Below are 23,310 nucleotides of genomic sequence, written 5' to 3'. Positions count from 1 at the left end.
CAATTTTTGGAGTGTTTAAATGCGGAAGCTTATAACTTTATGAAAAGCACTTAAATTAATTCTTCTGTTTAAACTCATGTATTACTTGAGCTGTAAAGTTGATTAAAGAATCATTTTTAGGTTTATGTGGTTACGTTGTCATGGCAACAAAGTTGTTCATTTGTATATAACTTTACACAGAAAAGGTTAGTAAGTGATTTTATCACACTAAAATCATGTTAACACACATTGTGTATGTCTTGTGGCTATACTTTTGAAACTAGTATTTTAACATTTACTGATTGGCCCCATTCACTCCCATTGTAAGTGCCTCACTGGAACCCAGATATTTGCTTTTTTTTTTTTTTTTTAAAGAAAAATAGTGATGAGTCAAAATAAATGTTTGTGGTAATCAATATTATGCCACAAATGCTGTCGACTGAGCTAAACTTGTACTTAAGGTTGATTATTGTAGCTTATGTATTTTTCTAATCGATTTTGAAAACCATATTTGCATAGCCTTGACAAAATGCATTCTTTTGTAGTCAGGACTTAACAAATTGCACGAAATGATGGCCATTAAGGTGACTTTGGATGACTTTCACTGAACTAGTGACAATTTTAACACCCCACGTTTTTTAACCCGTTATTTTATATAAAGGTTCTATATGTTTGACAAAGTGAAGGTTTACCTAACGTGATATCGGCTCAGCACAATAAACACAAGCACGGCCGAACACTACACTGAATAAGGAAATAAAATATCAAGCAAAAGTCAAACAAATAAAAAGTCAGGAAGAGCGGTGAGACGTTGAAATGCGGAAGATCAGCAGTAGCAGCAACACAGAGGTGTTAACCGGGGTTCCCTGGGTGTCAATTCACACACTGACCTACACTGGGCCAAAGGAAATGATCTCGATGGATATTATTTATTACATAACTTACTGGAAATAAATGCACTGAAGTGAAACTGAATCAACTGTGTGTGGCGATACACACGGATTAAAATTTGGGGGCCCCCAATATCGCAGCCCGTGACCCCTGGGACTGGGGAAATAAACCCAGTCGTCGGTTCCATGCCCAAAGAGAGGCGGAGGTCGCTCCGAGGGGCGGTGTTCTCCCGTTTGTCTCCTATTTGCGACGGATCAGGGAGAGGAGGAGGAGGAGAACGCGAAGGAAACTTTTCGCCCACAGAGATTTGTGATGATCCAACACAGATGGCGGAACAGTATAGTGTGCAAGCAGGCTTTCTCCCAGTCAATAGCCCGGTGAGAGGGTGCTTGGTGCCGCAGGTGACCATCACATCTGACGGGGAATCCCGAGAGATCACGCAGGACGATCTGGAGGAGGAGGAGGTGAATGGTTGGCTGTGCCGTAAACTCTCCAACTCATCCCTCTCTTCTAATGGCTCTTCCACGGCGTTTGATGAGTCGGAGGATGACATCCTCAGTGACAACGAGACCAAGAGCAAAGGCATCGTGACTCTGGAGCATTTGGGGGACTCAGTGGACACAGGAGAGGTAGGTTAAATGTACAGAAGTGGTTCACTTGGGACTTACAGCTCGGTTCATTTGGCAGCCCCATATAAACCAATTTTTGTTAATATGTTTTTTTCCTTTTTATACCTTTATATGCACTATATATAAAGTATGTAACATACACGACATAGTTATATACCTATTGTTACTGTTTTTTCCTTATATACATTTATATGCACTATAGGCTATATAAAGTGTGTAACATACACGACATAGCTATATACCTATTGTTAGTAAGTTTTTTCCTTATATGCACTATATATAAAGTATGTAACATACACGACATAGCTATATACCTATTGTTAGTAAGTTTTTTCCTTATATGCACTATATATAAAGTATGTAACATACACGACATAGCTATACTGTATGCTATACTGTATACCTACATAAATAATAATATTTTTTGTATTGCATTGTGCATTTAAAATAAGTTCAATTATGGACACGTATGTAGGTCCTTTCTTGGAAAAAATTAAAAATCGTTGAAATCTAAGGAGACCAATAATGAGGAACTGTTGTTTTGGAAAGTTATGCAACCAAAAGTTGCTGATGAGGCTTTTATTTGATACCTGTCTCCATACTGATAAATCATCAGAAAATGATCTAATCGAGATCTGCATGTTTCTCACGGCAGTTGAAACAACAGTAACATGTTATGCAAGCTATGGTGTTATTGTGTTGACATTTGTAAAGAGTTCAGGCTAGATCATGGTAATGATATGTTTGTGTGTGGGTGTCTTTCTGCCTGTACTGGTTAACACACATGGTTTGTTCACCATGTTGCCAGTTTAAAATTGTACAGTATTTGCCATGACACATGGCATTAGGGGTGTAAATCCTTATAAGTATCTATGTATCCTTATTGTATGTTCCTTCTTATGTAATATTTTCATTAATGGAGGTCAAAATCATACAATTGCAAATAGTACACCACTTTTCACTTTGAAATGTTTCTCCATAACTGTTTACAAAGTAGGCCGATCCTAGGTTTTTTCATCTGAATTCTATATTTTTTATTTGCATTCAGCTATTTCAATATAGTTTGAGCAAATATGGTAAATGTGCAGCTTTAATAACCTGTCGGCACCTGGAGTTGTTATAACAACAAGCTCAACAGGCTTAACCGCTATATACCAAAGCCTTTTTTTTTTTATATGCTCACGTTATTAAATTCAGAAGTGGCTGGAGACTTATTGCATTAGATAAAAGAATGTTTTTCTCTCTTAAGGTACTCTCAACGCCTAGTGATGACCTTTGCATATTGTTTTGAAAATACGCCTGTTTGTGGATGGGCCAATGTGGACATTTTCTGAATTAGTCATAATTTAGAGATAACATTTTAAATTTAGTGGTACACACTAGAGGTCGACTTATAGTGGATTTTACCAATACCGATAACTAAGGTGGTGGAAAAGGCTGATAACCGATTAATCGGCCGATAGTTTAAAAGAAAAATGTGTCTTTCCTTACTATGACGGGTACAGACGTAGAGGTTACAAGATCCAAAATGCGTAAAATCCCAGATGCATTTTATTTTTCAACCAAAATCCTAAGAATAACCAGGGGAAAAAATGAAGATTATAAAGCAGGAATTATAATCCATTCTACCAAACCATTCTAATTGCAAAATCCTCCAGCTTCGGTTACAAAAGAAACACATAGGAATAATAAGATAAAAACTATTGGCAACTATCGGTATAGATTTATGCAGATAACCAATAGTTTCATAAAGTAACTATCGGCACCGATTAATCGGTAAAACTGATATATCAGTCTAATTCTTGTACACACTTAAACACACACACACAAATGAAGCCAGCTCTTCTCAGGCGAAATTAAAGGACCTAAAAAAAGATAAAAGTATTATACACTGACTACAAAACTCAAATAAATGGGCCCTTACTGAGTATTTGACAAAATGGTTGATAAATTCTAGCTAAATACTGTAAATCTATTCATTCGTTTTTATCTGCCTTCTCTAAAGTTTTCGTTTCTCACTTCTGTCATGTCTGTGATTATTTTAAATGGATGTGTTATATATTATATGCTCTGACACATTCACAGCCATAGAAGGCTTTCACTGTCACTGTACTTTAAACACACTCTGCCTACGTAAGTCTGGAGGGCATGTCTGCATAGTATCTACCCCTTACTATTCGGAAAGTTACACACCTTGTGCTGAATGAACTAATCTATGTTGATTATTTAGTCACAATAAGAGTCACACTCCATGGAAAAAAGGCATTCAAAGCTTTTAAAGAATGTTTGAGCAGGCCGGTTCCAGACATCTATTCTGAAATGTAAAGGGAACCATATACATAAACACTTCATTTCATCAGCCTACTGATATCAAAACACATTGCCATTTGACATTTAGCTGAAGCCACACTGTACCACAAACTAGTTTCCATCCACTGTTTGACGGCAGAGTGACTTCAAGTCAGTTTTGTAAATGTCGAACTCACTGGAGTGTCACATTGATTTACAATACAGATTTTTAATACATACGGCCAAACTAAGACCTCCTCCTTTGGTGTTTACTGCTGAATTAAAGTGTAATTAAGACGTTTAGGAGCCCACAACTCAAGATAGATAGTAATGGAAAATTGTTTGCGCAATTTCTGCTTGTCTAACTATCATAACAGAAATACCAAAGATGTTATTTTTTAGTTTGAGATATTTTGTATATAGTCTCAGGCCATAATTGGCACATTTGTGATATAGGTAAACTTTACAGGAAGGTTCAATTTGTTAACATTAGTTAACAAGAACTAACAATGAACAATACAGCATTTATTAATACTGGATAATGTTAATTTAAACAGATAGTAATAATTTTTTTTATAATCAAAAGTTGTATATGTTAACATTAGTTAATGCACAATAAACTAACACGAACTAACAATGAACAATTGTATTTTTAACTAACATTAACAAAGATTAATAATTGCTGTAATATATATGCTAAATATATTGTTCATTGTTAGTTCATGATACCTAATGCATTAACTAATGTTAACAAATGGAACCTTATTGTAAAGTGTTAACTTGAAATGTTTTCTATTTTTTGGTTTTTCGAGACTTGCAGTAGCTATTAAAAAGAAAACTGATGACTTTGAATAAATACTTGCCTTACAGTGAACTTAGTGAACCTGTAGGTGTTTAAAGTTTTTTTTTTTTTTTTATGATTCAGTGTTTACGTTTATTGAAGGTAAAGCTTTTTGTTGTTAAAACATTACATTTTTAAAACATGATTGGTAATTGTTCAAAAGTTGGCACCATCATTTTTGTATTGTCTGCATGACCGTCCAGTTCAATATTTAGATATGGGCGTGTTAGAAACGTGTGTGTGCACAGCTCCATAAAGTGCAGGATATAGCCTTTGGTTTATGGCTTTTGTCTCAGTATTTATACAGGGCTGTACACAGTCTTCTTGACTTTAAATATGATGCACTCTCTGGATCTTGTCCAACCTAAAAAGCAGTACTACCGTACTTCCATTTGAAAGACTCAATAATAGTTGAGTTGTAATTAAATGACATTGCTAAATGTGTGGTATTTTAAAGAAAGCTGAAATCAGCTTTTTTACCTGAGGGCAAGTACCAAACACAAATTAGGCTGTAGTGTTTTTGTCCATATTAGATAAAAGAACAAACACTACACTGCACTTCAGATAGACACAATGATGATTTCAACACCAAGTTTTCATTATAATTCAGTAAAACCTGCTGTCTCAGAGTTAATAATTAAAGATGTAGCATTTAGAATTGTTTATTTTTATTTTTTTCAAAATTATCAGAAATTATATTTTATTTAGGGGCCTTGAACTCTTTTACTCATAAAATTATTGTTGTACAAGCAATAACTCCAATACATTAGTTCAGCATATACAGTTGTATAGATATGGCGGTTGTTTGACCCATCAAAATCCTTTATGAGAAAATCAGAGATAGTTTTGTCCAGAATATTACTTCCTGTTGAACTAAACAGTTACACTTTATGTCTTTTCTCTAGACTACTCTTGAACTCTGGCATTTCATGCAATGATAGACCCATTAGATTATTGTTTAAGTATAACAAATGAACAAAGTTACACAATATAATATAGCACAATATAATGAAAAAACTGTGATTGGTTAATGGATCTCACTATCTCAGTAAGCTACATGTCAAGTATGATTTCCAAATGCATAATGCATCTTTTAAAATATATAAAAATAGTAACTTAAATGCAGTGCAGGCAAAGGTAGCTAAATGAATGTCATGATCCTGCCTCTTCTGGTCTTGTGTTATTCTTGTTTTGACAGGATTGTGACAGTTTTCCTCTGCCCATCTCACAGGTTGTCCCATGTGCTGTTGTTTCCCTCTCTCCCTCCCTTGTGTTTCTCACAGGTGCTGCTCAGCAGCGCAATCAGCGTTGCCATGGCAGCGCTGATTCGCGCTGCTCGTGATTATTGGCAGCACCTGTACCCTATCTCTATTTGCTCTTAGGGGTGTCAAACTCGGTTCCTGGAGGGCCACAGTCCAGCAGAGTTTAGCTCCAACCTTAATTAAACACACCTGAAGCAGCTAATCAAGGTCTTCAGGAGTGCTTGAAGATTACAAGGAGGCATTTTAGAGCAGGGCTGCGGCCCTCTAGGAACTGAGTTTGACACCCCTGCTCCTATTCTCTCCTTTGTCTCGTCTTTGTTGCCAGATTGTTGTGTTGTGTTGTGTTGTGTATGCTCTCCAGTTTTGTCAGTCGGTCCATTTGAGTTCCTGTTTGTTCCCTTTCTTAGTTAGTTTGTTAATAATTCTTTCTTGCCTTGTCTTTTCTGGTTTTTCTCCCCTGTGAGAGTTTTTGTTAGCATTTTAGTTTTGTTTGTTTTGGTCATTTTGCACATACTTTTTATCTTGATTTTGTTTCCTTTCATTGTGAGAGGTTTTGTTTGTATTCTGTTTTTATTTTTAATAAAGCCCTATCATTGCCATCCTGCATCTTGGGTGCTTCCTCAAAAACTGTGACAAAAGATCGCAGAGCTATGCAAATGTTATTCCCAGAATGAATAGAACTCAAATCAAACGTCTCAGTGTTATGGGCTGAAATGCTAAAGCTTTTTGAGCTGCACAGCTCAAACTGAGACAATGTGTGTGTGTGAGTCAGACTCACACAGTTTAAGAACATTGTGCAGTAGGCCTGGGTGAGTAATACAATTTTATTTTCAGTTACAATTTTGGCTTCCAACAATTATGAAAACAAGATAATCGAGATAAAATTATTATTGTGCCGCATTCCGTTTTGCAATGAAACTCCCTGGTGTTATATCTTTAACACATACTTTATTAAAGTTCAAATAATAAGGAAGCGGGTTATGAAAATAAACTCTGAAACTGGCATTTCTCTGTGCAGTCAGCGCCGCGTCTTTGAGTTGCGTGAAGTGACCCGGGAAGAGATTGAATCTTCTCCCGTTTGTTGAACACTCTGGGGCGGAAACACTTGTCACTCGCGTGCATTGGCTGCAGCTAGATTATAACGTGATGGCTCACAACGTAGTGAATCATAATATATGTGTCACGATCACTGTGTGTATCTTATCATGAAGAAACCTCTATTAAGAAGAGAAAGTTTGTTTTTTGTAACTCTTGTCCGGGACAAGTGGATTTTTGAAGTGGCAAGTGAAAGAGAACGCAGACGCACCTTGCTACGCAACCTCGATTTCACACATCGTTGCGTTGTGAAATGTGTCAGCACTCAATTCATAACACAACGCAAGTACCTGCTGCATTCTCAGCGTTGTCGCAAGGAGCGCTAAAGCGGATTTTCTTCTTTCAATCAATAACTGTCATGGCGGACTCGTGCAGCAATTTGAGTTGAAACTTTCCAAAAAATATATACAACTTTTTGTCCCCAGTCCATTCAAATGAACTTGTTTTTTCTCCGTGTCTCTCCCCACTCCTCAACTATCGACTCATCTACCACATCCGGGCTGTGTACGAAAACATAGGCAGCTGACTTGCTGCTTAATCAGTTAATGGTTAAATGACAGCTGTTTTGAATGAATGGAACTCTTAAGGAAACTGGTCTCTGAACAGTTTGAAAAGCACCTTATTTTCATCCTGCCTCCGTATACAGGCTCTGAAGGCAGCATTTTCCTGTTTTCGGACGCAGCAACGGTTTCGTGGTCTCGCCTAAAAAATCTATTGCCCTCTTGTGGTATGAGGTTTGTAACCGCCAGAGCAATGCAAAAGCGCACGTATGTACATCGGGACCACGCGTTGGCCATGCGTTGGCCAAGCTCTTGCATCTGTATTTGCGTACTTGCGTGAAGTATGTTTCGGCCTTAAAACGTCAATAACGAAAAAATAACTGGCTATATTTGTGATAGCCTAGGCCTGTGTAACTTATTAGAAAGTTCATATTCTTATTCTGCTGTTGAAAGTAATCCAGAGCATGTAATTTTATAATTCACTAGCGATCTAGTAACAGCTGTTTGATTGAGAGGCGGCATATGTGTGTGCGCTGAACATGCGCATGTTCTGAAAATGCTCACGCTAATGCGCACCTGAACTGTCAAATACATTTCAAAATTCCGCCAAAATGCCCATCTTGGTGACGTATATGTTTGAAGCTGTTAAAAAAAGCACTGATCTTAATTTGTATTTTTTGTTCTATTATTTTTAATCTATTTCTATTCATTGCTATTTTTTATTGTTATTTTATTACTGACTGTTTACTAGTCTTGAATAATTATTTAAGAACCTGAAACCATTCTTCCATAATTAATAAATTAGTTTGTGTTATTATTTGTTGTGGTATTGAAGCTGGTATTGAGAATTGTCAAATTTCACTACCGATATTTTGTTATTGTGATAATGTATAGCCTTTATTGTACATGGTAGATCTTGCTGCAATAACATGATGAAAAATTAGATCTCATTCCATAGAAGTGTGAGCACCCCTGCTGTAAATGATGGCGATGGAGGCTTTCATTTATTTGACAACCGTACATAACATAATATAATTATCATATGACAATAGCCTCCTCAACTACCCAGTGCAGTTTACATTTCAAGTTCAAGGAAATCCACTGTTAAAAAGAATAATAATAAAAAAAAAAAAGTTCAATAAATGTATGATGTTTCCGAAGTCAATGAGTAATCGTGTTAAATAATCGTGATCTACTGACCAAAATAATTGTGATTATGATTTTTGCCATTATAGAGCAGCCCTATTGTGCAGTGTTCAAAAACACTGTCAGATGGTTTTGGTCACTGGTTGCTGTAATTTTAAGAGACCCAGTCTCATTGCTTGCAGCTTATTGCTGGGCACAGAGTCATTTTCAGGCTTATTTAAAGCTTTTTCCTATACGTATATTAATAATATCTCTTTATGAAACTTTGTTCCAAGTGCAATAGAATGTCAGAATGCAATTTTATATATTATCAGTTATAGAAATACTGCCTTATACAGAATGTTCAAAATATTTATTGTGTTTCATTAAAAGTTGATGGTCAGTTATGACTGATTATGTTTCAATGTGTCTCAGCAAAACAATGCCTGGTGGAAACTGAAGACTATTGTCCATTGTCCTTTGGTAGCCTCACAACGAAAACGACTATCCTGGGTTCAGTTAGCAGGCCATAAAGGTAAGACATAAACTGCACACAATATTTTGTCCATGTTTTCTGACTGTGTTTTATCTGAAATATTTTTTTCTCTCTAAATACATGGGTAAGTACAGTCATTTGATACCTTTTCTTAGGGAAGTGGTAATGTGCAGTGTTATGTGACATTTGACTCATATGCACATGGCTATGACCATCACAATGATCTTATGATGTTATCTTATGTTATCGCATCTTAAAGAGATTAGTTAACCCCTCCAAAAATGTAAATGTAATCATTTACGCTCATGTTGTTCTAAACCCATGTCACTTTTTCTCTTCCGTGGAACACATAATGTGAATTTTTGAAGAATATCCTGGTCACTCCTACTACATATAATGGGAATGAATGGAATCTGGGGCTGTCAAGCTCCAAAATAGCACAAAAAAATAAAAGCACCATAAAAGTATCATTTTGTTCATATGACTTATGCGCCACATTCCAAGTCTCCTGAAGCAATGCAATAGCTTTGTGTGATGCATAGCCTGAAATGTAAGTCATTATTCACTGATAATCTTCCCCTCTGTTGAGGTTCCAAAATGGTTTACAAAAGTCATATGGACTACAAAAATAGTGTGGCGTTAATGCCATTGGACAACACTGAAACGTTATTTCTCACATGTCTCGTGAACAAACATCATAGACATCTGACACAGCATGTCTTAATGGTGCTATATTTGATTGGAGATCCACAGCGAAGGGGAAGATTTTCAGTGAATAGTGACTTAAATTTCGGTATGTTTGTCACACAAAGCTATCGTTTGGCTTCAGAAGACTTGAAATATAGTGCACAAATTGCATGGGCCACTTTTATGATAATTTCATGGTGCTTTCTTTTTTATTTTTGGAACTTGCCAACCCCTAGTCCCCATTCACTTTCATTATACGGAAAAGAGTGGCCAGAATATTCTTCAAAAATTCACCTTTTGTGTTCTACAGAAGAAAGAAAATTATATGGGTTTGTAACAACATGAGGCTTCATTTGTGGGTGAACTATTCCTTTAAGCTTTGGTAAATGCATGTAGGTATCAAACATGTACTGATATTTACTAATAGATGACTAAAGCAAATAAAGATCAGGTTTTCTGCCTCGAGTGTAAAGTTGATTATATGTGCTCCAGTGACTCCAGTCATCCTTTGTGTTTGTGTTTCTGTCCAGGCAGCTTCAAAGCAGGAGATGAGGGCTCCATACTGAAGAAGTTCTCAGAGAATGAGAAGCAGTGTTTTGAGAGGCTAAAAGAGGATGCTTTAAATTCTTTTGTGCCAGGCTACCAAGGAGTGGTTGAGAGAGACGGAGAACTATTTCTGAAAATGAAAGACTTATTGACCAGCTTTGATATGCCGAATGTCATGGACTGCAAAATGGGAGTGAGGTAGAGTAATAAGAAGACAGATGGGTGTTTTCCTGGGCCACATGTTGCATATATTATGATTTAAAGGAATAGTTCACCCAAAAAATTAACATTCTGAAATGTAGTTCCAAACTCATATGACTTTCTTTCTTATTTGGAACACAGTGAATAGTACCTCATTTTAAAGCTTAAAAAAGGACCCCTAAGTATCATAAAAGTAATTTATGCAACTTGTGCATCATATTACAAGTCTAATGAAGGCATACGATAGGTTTTAGTAACAAACAGTCCAAAATAGTAATTTTTCAGTGAACACGTGAACTTATGCACTCCTGAACATGCAACGGATGCCAATATTTTTTATTAAACGACAGTAATTTGGGCCTCTCTCACACGTTTGGATCTAGGGCTGGGCAAAATATTCCGCCTAATTGTGGTCTTCACGGCGTGCTGTGAATAACATTTTTGAGTCTTTCTGTATAATCTGAGTTCAAAGATGAGATCCTCATAATCCATTTATCATTGAATAATATCTCTTTTAATATCCTGTCTGTTCTCTACAGTCACTTACTGATCAAAAACAACAAAAGAAACATTTTATTTTAATCTTCACATTGTACGGATTCTGTGATGAACCCATTCGACCAAAACAAACACTTCTGTCACTTCTGCTGGCCTTAAAGAGAGAGTACCATTTTAGCACTTGCTCTACATATCGATGTAAATACTTGTAAATATTACAAAATAGGTATGTAAACAACAAACATGTAACAATATACTGTATATATTCAATATAATATATGCAGTTTCAAGACATATTATTTATTGATGTAATACATGAACTTTGTATAATTTTTAAAAGATAAAAGGTGACTAAAATGATGAAAAACTAATGATAAAATAAATGTTTTAAAATTAATATTTACATAATTAACAAGTTAGAAGGTCCACTGTATAATTAATAAAAGCATTAGATGAAAGAGATTTTATTTCATACTGTAAGCAAAATGTACATTATAACTGAAATATACCCAAATGAATTGAAATTGAAAGCTTATGAATTGGAATCAAATCATGATGTCATGATATATCAAATCGTGACATATGTATTGTGATGTATTACGATATGTTGACTCATGACGTGTATCGCAATACGTATAATATCGTGAGGTGGCTGCCGATACCCAGCCCTAGAAAAAACATTGAAAGCGTTATGAGTTTTATATTGCTGGCTTGCTCTTTTGATACATTTGTTAATTTGTTTGCGGTAAAGAAGCAAATTTCAAAAGAGTTGTAGTCACAGTTCTAAAAAGCATAATCAATGAGACCACATTAATGATGCAAATCATTTTAAACTTTAATTACAGTTAGTTACAGTGTGTAACATATTCCACAAGAGCAGGTCACAGACTCTAGAGACTGATTTCCACTAAAGGCAAATATAACATTCATTAAGCTAAGCCTGCTAAAACACCTGTTCTGGTTCTTGGTCTGCTTCCTGTCTGGGCAATGGGTGGAGCTGAGTCTCATGTAGAGAGAGGCCCTCTCACAGCGAACAACAATAATAACCACTTCCTGTGCATATGCAGTGAAAACTACACGCACACTTGCAGAGGCAGACACAGGGTGTCCCTTAGGACTTCCTTCTCACGTTCACTTCACATATTTTTCTACACACTAATCCGAGGTTTTGTGCAAGGAGTCCCTTGGTGGCTTCCTCTTTTCACACACAGGAAGTCAATTTCAAGACTGAAACTGAAATCAATACATGACTGAATTCATATCTATCAACACAATCTACCTCCACTAGACTATTAATTGTCCACAGAATGGGCACACTTCACCTTAAAAAGAAGGCAACAGTTGAAGTAAAATGGTTTTAATCTGGTCCTCTAATTTAATTGGACAAGTGGCATTCCAAGAGTGCTGATAATTAATATATAATAGCACTGGGATGCTTTGCTGTTTGAATCACTCCACTTGTCTGTGTTTACGGCATTCCAGGCAGGCTGTCAGTCTGTGCGTTGCTCACTCGCCGACACGCAGTGGTTGATTCTGCTTTGGCTTGGTTTGGAACTATTTATGTTTAGTATTTTTATTACGTCAAATCACAACTGTGCTGATATTACAAATATTACAGCCAAAACCAGGGTTGGGAGGGTTACTTTTAAAATGTATTCCACTACAGATTACAGAATACATGCTGTAAAATGTAATTTGTAATGTATTCCGTTAGATTTCATCAGTAATGTAATCTAAATACTTTGAATTACTTCTTCAGCACTAGCAGATTTTTTTTTTCACTTGTTTTTGACTATATAGACGTGAATAATGTAGGATTTTTATAATGTACATTTTTACAATGTAGGGATTTGTTTTTTTACCACATGGTTGTTAAGGTCCAACTACCACCGGTGAACGGTGTTGTACGGTGGTTGGAGGATGGGGGAGGGGATGCGTGTGTAACTGGGATTTGAACCGGTGTCAGCTGGCATGGGAGGCAGGCACGCTAATGAGGAGGCTAAAGGCTACAGTCCCTAGCATCAGTCGCTAGTACGCCTGTTGAAGCCAGGGGAGTGAGGTTTACACATACCGCACAGCTATCACGTACCAGCTGGTTCCCATTACACTCACCCCCCTAAATCTCACTCCCATCCTGGTCACAGCACCACTGTAACTGGTCCTTCTCAGCCCGCTCCAAGCAGGATTCGAACCAGCGTCAGCCGGCATGGGAGGTGGGCGCTCTAAGGATGAGGCTAAAGGCTTCAGTGTCTAGCATCAGTCGCTAGTGCACCTCTTGAGGCCAAGAGAGTGAGGTTTATATATACCAGCTGGCTCCCTTTACATGTGCAAAAAAAATTGCGGTATTAAAACATTTGTTAAACATCACAAAATACCAAAAATCAAGTCAAGATGATCCTAGGAGACCTACAGTAACGTGCAGAAAATCTGCCAGTACAGTAAGACTTCAATGCCGTCTTTTTTCACTCATAACAGCGTGAGAACGCCCTCTGTCTGCTCGTATGAGTAATACATCATCAAAGTTTCCAAGCTGTTCAAACTTAAAATGCTTATCAAATCACATCATTTAAATAAATAAAATGCTTTCCAACTGAACAGACTAAATATTAAATTAAACAAATGACAATAAAATGCAAAGTAATTTCCTCAGTAATCAAATACTTATTTTTAAAGTAGCTGTATTTTGATTACCAACTATTTAAATTACTCATATTTTGTATTTTAAATATGTAACGCTGTTACATGTATTCTGTTACTCCCCAGCCCTGGCCGAAACATACTCTACGCAAATAAGTGATTGCATACGCTTCTAGCTACGAAAGCTCAATTTCTTGCATAGTTGTGCAAATGTGTCAGACTGCAATTCACAACAAAACGCAAGTGCGCATTGCATTCTTAGCATTATCGCTATAGCGGACATTTGAGTGAACTGTCCGCTTCTACAGTGAGTTTTCTCTTTCAAGTCAACAACTGTCACAGCAAGAGTTTGAAGAGAATATTGCTGAGCAAATAAGTTAGTCAATATATTTATAGCAAATTAACTGAATAATAACAAATCCAATTTAAATGACCTTACTCACGCCATTTTTTATTTTTGATGGGAATGACAACGAGGCTTTGAGGGATAGACATACAGTCTCTTCAATGGCTTGTACAGTTGTTTTAAAGTGTTTTTTGGTCATTTTGCTGACAAAACATAAAACACCCCATCTTTCACTATATACTTTATCTATATATTATAATATATTTCTCTAATATCTTTTTTACGTTATCTCTAATAGCGTTATGTATGTTCAAGCGGAATGTGCGTTGGCAGTCCACTGGCCAAGCGCTCAAATCTGCTTAAGCGTACTTGCATAAAGTATGTTTCTGGCCTTAGAATAGTTTAGATCAAAGTATGAGGAAAAAAGCTTCAGCATACAATGACATTCTAGAGAATTATGTGCTTACAGCTTTGTGGCAACAGGCCTCTTCTGCTCCAGCATGACAATGCCCCAGTGCATAAAGCAAGGCCCATAAAGAAAACTGAGTCTGGTGTGGAAGAATTTGACTGGTCTGCACAAAGCCCAGATCTGAACCCCATTAAACACATTTGAGATCCTGCAAATCCCTGCAGTCATGTTCCAGTTCTTGTGGAAATCTTTCCCAGGAGAGGAGACGTGTGGTATTCGGGTGTCCACATACTTTGATCACAGAGTGGATATTTTTATATTGATTTATAGTGATTTTATCATTGTTTTTGAGCTAATACCATAATCTTTCTTTCCTTTTTTCTTTCTTGCAGGACATATCTGGAGGACGAGCTGGTGCGGGCGAGGGTGAAGCCTAAGCTACGCAGAGACTTGTATAATAAGATGCTGGAGGTGGACAGTGAGGCTCCTACAGCTGAGGAACAGAAGCAGCAGGCTGTTACTAAACCACGCTACATGCAGTGGAGGGAAAGTCTCAGCTCTACTAACACTCTGGGCTTCCGCATCGAGGGTATCAAGGTATACACAGTTCTTAAAAGTCAGGGCCCAGTTGAAAGAAACCCTTTAAGTCAAGAAAACCAGTTTATAATTGTAACAGTTATAATTTTAAGTGGATTGTGTGTATTTGTTTCTTAAGGAATAGTTCACCCAAAAATGAAAATTCTCGCATCATTTACTCACCCTGATGCCATCCCAGATGTGTATGACTTTCTTTCTTCTGCAGATTTTTTTTTTTTTAGAAGAATGTTTCAGCTCTGTAGGTCCTCACAATGCAAGTGAATGGATACCAAAAGTTTGAAGCACAGAAAGGCAGCATAAAAGTAATCCAGATGATTCCAGTGGTTAAATACATGTCTACAGAAGTGATATGATAGGTGTGGGTGAGAAACAAATCAATATTTAAGTCCTTTTTTACTATAAATGCCCCTCCCTGCCCAGTAGGTGGCGAGATGCAAGAAGAATGCGAATCGGCAAAAACAAAAGAAGAAGAATGTGAAAGTGGAGATTAACATTAAAAAAGGACTTAAATATTTATCTGTTTGTCGCACACACCTATCATATCACACACCTCTTTGTGCTTTTTGGAGCTTAAAAATTTTGGTTCCCATTCACTTGCATTGACCTACAGAGCTGAGATATTCTTCTAAAATCTTCGTTTGTGTTCTACAGAAGAAATAAAGTCATACACATCTGTGATGGCATACGGGTGATAGATGATGAGAGAATTTCCATTTTTGGTTGAACTATCCCTTGTAGGGTTAATGGGGCCCAGAGATTTCCTCTTTGGAATTAAATGACCATTTTAATGCCTAATGAGAACATGATCATGAGGAGAATTGTGGCACATTTGTTCATCACGAAAACAATGTGGGGCCAATGTCAAACATACATCAGTAGTTAAAATGTGGGACACATTAATGACATTTATTTTATTAATGCAACATAATTTTCAGTTGTAAAGATACCAACACTTAAATATTAAGCTCGTATGGTTATGTAGGTTATGTTGTATATTTGTCAAGCTTTATGTTTTTAAGTCCTGAAGTATGACTGAAGCAAATTTAACAAAAATAAACAAGCTATTGCCACTAAGGGTTTTCTTAACTTAAAGGAATATTCTGGGTTCAGTACAAGTTAAGCTCAATCCACAGCATTTGTGGCATAATATTGATTACCACAAAAAATAATTTTGACTTGTCCGTCCTTTTCTGTAAAAACATTTTAAAATCTGGGTCACAGTGTGGTACTTACAATGTAAGGGAATAGGGCCAATTTTTGGAGGGTTTAAAGGCAAAAAAAAAAAAAAAACAATTGTAGCTTATAATTTTATAAAGCACTTCTGTTAAAACTCATGTATTATTTGAGCTGTAACGTTGTTTAAATCGTCATTTTTACAGTCATTTTAGGGTTTTAGGTTTTGTTGACATTACATTGTCATGGCAACCAAGTTGCGAAATTGGCTTTAACTTTACACAGAAAAGGTTAGTTAGTGATTTAGTCACACTAAAATCATGTTAACACGCATATTGTTTTATGTCTTGTGGCTATTATTTAGAAAAAACCGTGAGTGTTTTGATGTTTAGGGATTGGTCCCATTCACTTCCATTTTAACTGTCTCAATATAACCCATATTTGTGCTTTTTTTAAAGAAAAGGAGGGATGAGTCAAAATAATTTTTTTGTGGTAATCAATATTATGCCACAAATGCTGTCGATTGAGCTAAACTTGTATTGAACCTGGAATATTCCTTTAAGGGGTTTCTTGCAGCAGAAGAAACGTAATCCAAGCATTATTTCTTGGCCTATGATTTTGTTTTGATTGCATATCAATTAGCAATGCATTGTTTTCTTTTCTCAGAGAGGTGAAACCTGCAACACGGATTTTAAAAGGACATGCTCAAAGGAAGATGTCATTCAGGTCTTCAAGGATTTCATCGGATGCAATAAAAACATACTTGTGCGTGACTTCTTGAGAACTAGGTTACCTATTGCAAATGCACCCCAATATTTGCATATAACAATATCAGTCATAAGCAACAGATGAATGAAAATTAGACCTTCAGTATTTCTATCCAGGATATATTACACTGATTAAAAAAGGACAGATGTTTGTAGGCCATATCATGTTTCCTCACAGTGACACACCATGGCAGTTAAAGGTGCTGTAAGTGATTTTTTCATGGAAAGGTATGCAAAAATGTTCCTACTCCCTGAAAGATATCACTGAAATAAGTGTCATGAGATATCTCAAAATGTGTCCAGGGGCCACGATCTCATTTTGCGCGTTCTCATAGTTGCAAATTATTGAGGCTTAAAGTTCCTGTGAAGTGCCTTGAAAAGCACAGCTTACTTTACACTGTTGATGTTTTTCCTACTGAAACATGAAGTTGGGGCGGTACTTGTTGAACGGCTCATGCCATTTTTTTAAAATAGCCAGTGGGTAGCTCAGCAAGTATTGACGCTGACTACCACCCCTAGAGTCACAAGTTCGAATCCAGGGTGTCCTGAGTGACTCCAGCCTGGTCTCCTATGCAACCAAATTGGCCCAGTTGCTAGGGAGGGTAGAGTCACATGGGGTAACCCCCACATGGTCGCGATTAGGGGTTCTCGCTTTCAGTGGGGCACGTGGTAAGTTGTGCATGGATCGCGGAGAGTAACATGAGCCTCCACATGCTGTGAGTCTCTGCGGTGTCATGCACAGCGAGCCACATGATAAGATGCGCAGATTGACGGTCTCAGAAGTGGAGGCAACTGAGACTTGTCCTCTGCCACCCGGATTGAGGTGAGTAACCGTGCCACCACGAGGACTTGCTAAGTAGTGGGAATTGGGCATTCCAAATTGGGAGAAAAAGGGATAAAAAAAAAAAAATAGCCAATAAACGCAGTCATACAGACACACTCACTCATTCCTCTGTTCACCGTGCTGCTGTTAGAGAGTGAAACTGTACAGAAACTGAGCGATCTCAACCTAGTTTGGCTGCTTTTCCACTGACTTGAGATCTGAACAGTGATCTAACTGTCCCTGTTACAAACAAAAACAGTGCATCGCGGACTTCACTAATGACGAGGCAGGAGCTGTTGTGCAAGTCATGAAGATGAATCAGAAACAAGCGAATAAAACATTACAACATCTCAATGTTTTGAATCACACTACACTAAATAGAAAGAGCAAAGAAAATTTACTTGTGATGTACATCCCAAGAAACCTCTGAAAAATGGCTGCATTAAATACAAACTCCAGACACTTTCATCGCGTATAACTCCCACGAGCGTGTTCCAATCTGAAGTGATAGTCCCAATGCCCTATTCCTTTCAAAGAAAATTACCCTCCACTCTGAGGGCTTAAGGGGCTGAAATGTGATGACGGTCAGTTACAACTCACTTCTACAGTGATTATTATTGTAAATTCGGTATGGAAAGACCCCACAACATGGATTGTGCTCTCTTTGAAGTGCCCTGTGAAGGAACCATTAGCGCAGGTGAAAACACAGTCATGTACGGTGAGCAGATTAATGGGGCGGGTGCCTTCTTGTTCTAGAACGCATGTGATTGGACAAAGTTTCTCTAGTACAGTTTGACATCATGATTTGACTGTCTTTCTAACCGGAAGAGCGAGACTACAGAATTTAAATGATATATCTTCTGAAAATTAATTTTGTCAACCTTTAGATACACTGGCATATTGATTACCCTAAAGATAACATATATGGACTAAAAGCAGCAAAACTTTCATTTTGATTTCACAGGGTCTTTAATGCCATATTCTGATTTATAATTTGTCAGTTGAGGACGCTATTTCACTACTGTTGTGTTTGACAACCGTGGGAACATGCTTTGTGTCGGTTTCAACGGTATCGGCACTGGCATGCACAGAACGGGGGCTCTCCCCCATGCTCAACAACTATTGCTGCATTTTGCTTCACACTCTGTCAATGTCCTTTCGCCCCTGCCCCTGCTAAGGTTTGTGCACGTCACTGGGTATCGATGCAGTGTTTTGGAAAGAGGGGGCATGGCTAAATCAACGGCTCAGTCTCGTGGAAGTTAGACTGGCTAAAATCGCTTACAGCACCTTTAAAGCAGTATCATGAAAGCCCATCTGAAAGGAATAGTTCACCTAAAATTAAAATTCTGTCATCATTTACTGCCGCTCATGTTTTTTAAAACCTGTATTAGGAGTTACAGTATTTATAGCAGAATGTACAAGCTGCTCTTTTCCATACAGTGAAAGTGATATGTGACCACAGCTGTCAAGCAAGATTGTCAAGGCAAGATTTTCAGTGAATAACAGCTTACTGTAAATGTCAGTCTATTACTACAGAACGGCCCCAGGATCACATGGCTTCCGAAGATTTGGAATACTTGGAATAAGACATGAATAATTTAGACTACTTGTATACTACTTTTATGTTTATTTGTTTTTTATGTTTTTTTTTTTTTGTTTTTTTTTGGAGCTTGACAGCCCTGGTCCCCATCCACTTCCATTCTACAAAATAAGAGCAGCGTAAACATCCTTCAAAACAAACCTTTTGTGTTCCACAGAAGCAGGTTGGGTTTAGAACAACATGAGGGTTAGTAAGTAATGACAGTATTTTCATTTTGGGGACAATATGTTACTTCCCATGAAAGGGTATATGTGCATTTAAGAAATTGAGGAACTAGAACGGAGTTAGAAAAGCAGATGTAGCCAGTTCAGACTGAGGTGGTCACGAGGTTTAATGAATAAATTAAACCTAAATAGGAGCTTCACTGTGCTTTAAGTTTATAATTACTGACAAAATAACTTCAGTTGGATTATGATTAATACTGTGCTTTTCTCCTTTACCTACCTAACAGAACTCATATATTACAAGGCTTCAGGATATCAAACAGGCTCTGAAGAATTCAGAGTTCTTCAAGAGACACGAGGTAAAAAAATAAATAAAAAAAATACAGGAAGTTTTGTGAAATCTTTTTTTTTTTTTTTTTTTTTTTTTTTTTTAGAAATCTTTGTTCTGCAGTTATCATTTTTTCCTTATAGTTGTTAAAGGAATATTTTGGGTTCAATACAAGTTAAGCTCAATTGACAGCACTTGTGGCATAATATTGATAACAACAAAAAAATATATTTTGTCTTGCCCCTCCATTTCTTAAAAAAAAAAGCAAATATCTGGGTTCCAGTGAGTCACTTACAATGGAAGTGAATGGGGCCAATCTGTAAACATTAAAATACTCACTGTTTCAAAAGTATAGCCACAAGACATAAACGATATGTGTGTTATTATGATTTTAGTGTGATAAAATTTCTTACCTTTTTTGTGTAAAGTTACAGCCAATTTTACAACTTTGTTGCCATGAAGATATAATGTCAACAAACCCTAAAACGACTGTAAAAAAATGTGTTTTAAACAACTTTAAAGCTCAGATAATACATTTACAATGAGTTTTAACTAAAGAATTCTGACTTCAAACCCTCAAAAAATTGGTCTTACTACAACTGCAACTTCAATTTTTGTTTTTAAGAAAAGGAGGGGCAAGTCAGAATATTATTATTTATTTAATAATTTGTGGTAATCAATATTATGCAACAAATGCTGTCTATTGAGCTTAACTTGTGTTGAAGCTGGAATATTCCTTTAAAAATGTCTAATTAATATCTAAAAAGAATTGCAATATGACATTTATTAATTTTTTATAAACTATACTGTGACATACTACATATGTTTTACTAATGTTTAACAATTGGTTTGGTCCATCTCAAAAACCATTATAACATTTATTTATGTCTTTAAGGTCATTGGGAGTTCACTTCTCTTCATTCACGATCACACAGAGAGAGCTGAAGTCTGGCTCATTGATTTTGGCAAGACCACAACTCTTCCGGATGGACAGACCTTGGATCACTACAGACCCTGGGAGGAGGGCAACCGAGAGGACGGATACCTATTGGGCCTTGACAACCTGCTCCAGACCCTTGCCTCACTTTCCAGGGAGTGACCTTTTGACATCTTAAAGAGAACTTTTGACTTACTGCCCGAATGACAGCAATGGGATGGATGCTGACAGACACTTACAAATCTTTTGCAGTGCATTATAGAGAAGCTACTGGTGAAAGAATCAATTACTTTACAGTATTACGTTTTTATTGTCAGACCATGATCGTAGTTTAAAAAACTCAAATTGATATCACATTGATCTTTGATACAGTATATTGTCTGTCATTGTGCATCATACAGTTCATCCTCCCCAAGGCTTTATGTACATACTGGCACCTATCATAATCACTTGTTTTTATATATATACAGTATATACAGTACACAGTATATACTTAATATAGGACAAACTCACATGAATAGTTGGTTGTAAGTAACATTTTTACATATCTAGGCCCAACAAACACTAGTCAAACAATTGATATTACACAACTTACTGTTTTCTAAAATTGTTCCATCAAACTAATGTGTAGAACCACATTGCAACAATTAAAGGAATAGTTCACCCAAAAATTTAATCATAATTTATTCATGATGTTCCAAGCCTTTATGACTTTCTTTCTTTTTTTAATGGAACACAAAAGGAGATATTAAGAAGTATGTCTGGGACTCATAGTCACCATTCGCTTTCATTGCATGAAAGTTAATGGTGAATGAGGCTTTCAGTCTCAAACATTCTGCCTAACACAGAAGAAAGAATGTCATATGAGTTAGGAACAACATGAGGGTGAGTAAATCATGGAAAATTTTTCTTTATTTAGGTAAAACTATCCCTTTAAGCAAATATAGCTCATATTTTCTAGTGTGCTAAGTGGAACATTTATGCAAGAATACAGTGTGAATAATGCACGCATGCATTCCTAGTACAATAATAGTTTGGTAATATTTTGTTCTTTGACCACAGTGATCAGTCAAAGGTGGTGTTATATATTATTCTTTTGATGATTGCATGGGCATATTTTATTGGTGTTAGGTTGAAGAATCTGGGTTGCAATTTTCCATACTGCACATAACACCAAGCGTTTTCATTATGGATAAGACAAACTTAACCTTGTGACACTATTTTGTTTTTTAGGGCAGGTGAGATTTGTTACAGTGTTCCCTGTGCAGTATGTTTATGACAAATAAAACATCTGCTTAAAATCGTTCTGTATTCTCTTTTTTGCCGTTCTGAAGTCATTTAAGTAAGGTAATTCATACCAGAATTATAGTCCAAATCAATTTATTTTAGGTTTGCTATTACTCAGCAATATCCTTAAAAAAAATAATTGTTACATTAAAATTCACTTTATGTGATTGAACATTTCTAATCTGGCCTATTAGAAATGAGCCCCTGTGTGATACCGCATAAACAGCAAGGTGTATGCAGAACATTGGCAGTGATAACCTCAATATAATCCAACAAATAAAAAAACAAAATCATGAGATTAAATAAAATCACAGCTACATATTTTAGGGGTTAGTTTAGTGTGAAATAAAATTAATCCAAGAATACAGCACTCATTTTCATGGCTAAAGTAAGACTATTTCTACTCTTCTATCCAGTTATTATCCACATTTATAAGGCTACAAAAACATGACAAACTTTAAGCTCTTTAAAATGGCAGTTAAAATATAAAAATGTTAAATTAAAAGATAAACAAGACAATGTAAAGTGAAAACCACCAACAAATTGTGCTAATACACTTTACTCTCTTCTGTCAGTAAACTTGCATAAAGACGGATTATCAGCAGATCCTGAATAAAATAAGTGACAAAAAAGTTCTTCGCTCATAAAAACATTGTTCATCGTCGATAACTAATAAGTACAATAACTAACAAAATAGCACTTAAAAATAACTTCAAACAATAAGCAAAACATTTAATTTCTCATGCATCATATTACATACACTGAGGTGTTGTGTGTATGCTCATGCTGTCATAACACTACTGTATATACTTTACAATTGCCTGCATATGTAATCTGCAGAAACATAAAGACACATTCAAAACATGGTAGCTAAACATAATGTTCAAAGTTTAGTTTGAGGACATCTGGGGGATAAAAATACGACTTCTATTTATTCACTTATCTAAAAAAGAGATTGCAAAAAAATATCACAAGAGATGGGTGTCTTAAACAGCTCTCTAGAAGAGTCCATTGAAGTGGAAATCAATACATTCTCTGCAGCAGCCACAACAATCTCACCCAGTGTTACATGGCTCATTGACTTCCAACAAATTCTGGTGCAACACCTTTTCTCAAGCCTTCATAATTATCTCAGTGTTTTACACACAAAACACACCCCCTTTGAAAAGGCGACACACTGTTCATAAATGTGTTTGTAACACA

At 36.5% G+C, this 23,310-nt stretch overlaps 1 protein-coding gene across 1 annotated transcript; it reads left to right on the top strand.

Moving 5' to 3' along the window:
- The first annotated feature begins 784 nt into the window (after window positions 1-784).
- Window positions 785-22,123, top strand: LOC127455015 (inositol-trisphosphate 3-kinase A-like). The gene is made up of 7 exons (XM_051722535.1): window positions 785-1,499; window positions 9,047-9,146; window positions 10,325-10,538; window positions 14,824-15,028; window positions 16,868-16,966; window positions 19,843-19,914; window positions 20,779-22,123. The coding sequence occupies exons 1-7, from the start codon at window positions 1,056-1,058 to the stop codon at window positions 20,980-20,982; spliced, it is 1,338 nt and encodes a 445-aa protein (XP_051578495.1). The 5' UTR covers window positions 785-1,055; the 3' UTR covers window positions 20,983-22,123.
- The last annotated feature ends 1,187 nt before the right edge of the window (window positions 22,124-23,310 follow it).

Source organism: Myxocyprinus asiaticus, chromosome 17, assembly GCF_019703515.2.
Source record: "Myxocyprinus asiaticus isolate MX2 ecotype Aquarium Trade chromosome 17, UBuf_Myxa_2, whole genome shotgun sequence".
Taxonomy (NCBI): domain Eukaryota; kingdom Metazoa; phylum Chordata; class Actinopteri; order Cypriniformes; family Catostomidae; genus Myxocyprinus; species Myxocyprinus asiaticus.
The sequence above is the reverse complement of the archived record's forward strand: the minus strand, read 5'-3'. Positions and strand labels throughout refer to the sequence as shown.

Excerpts from the sequence above, each read along its gene's own strand:
- LOC127455015 (XM_051722535.1), top strand. The coding sequence starts at position 1,056 with ATGCCCAAAGAGAGGCGGAGGTCGCTCCGAGGGGCGGTGTTCTCCCGT. Across the intron at positions 9,147-10,324 it reads TCAGTTAGCAGGCCATAAAG|GCAGCTTCAAAGCAGGAGAT; the intron begins GTAAGACATAAA and ends GTTTCTGTCCAG. Across the intron at positions 15,029-16,867 it reads TCCGCATCGAGGGTATCAAG|AGAGGTGAAACCTGCAACAC; the intron begins GTATACACAGTT and ends TTCTTTTCTCAG.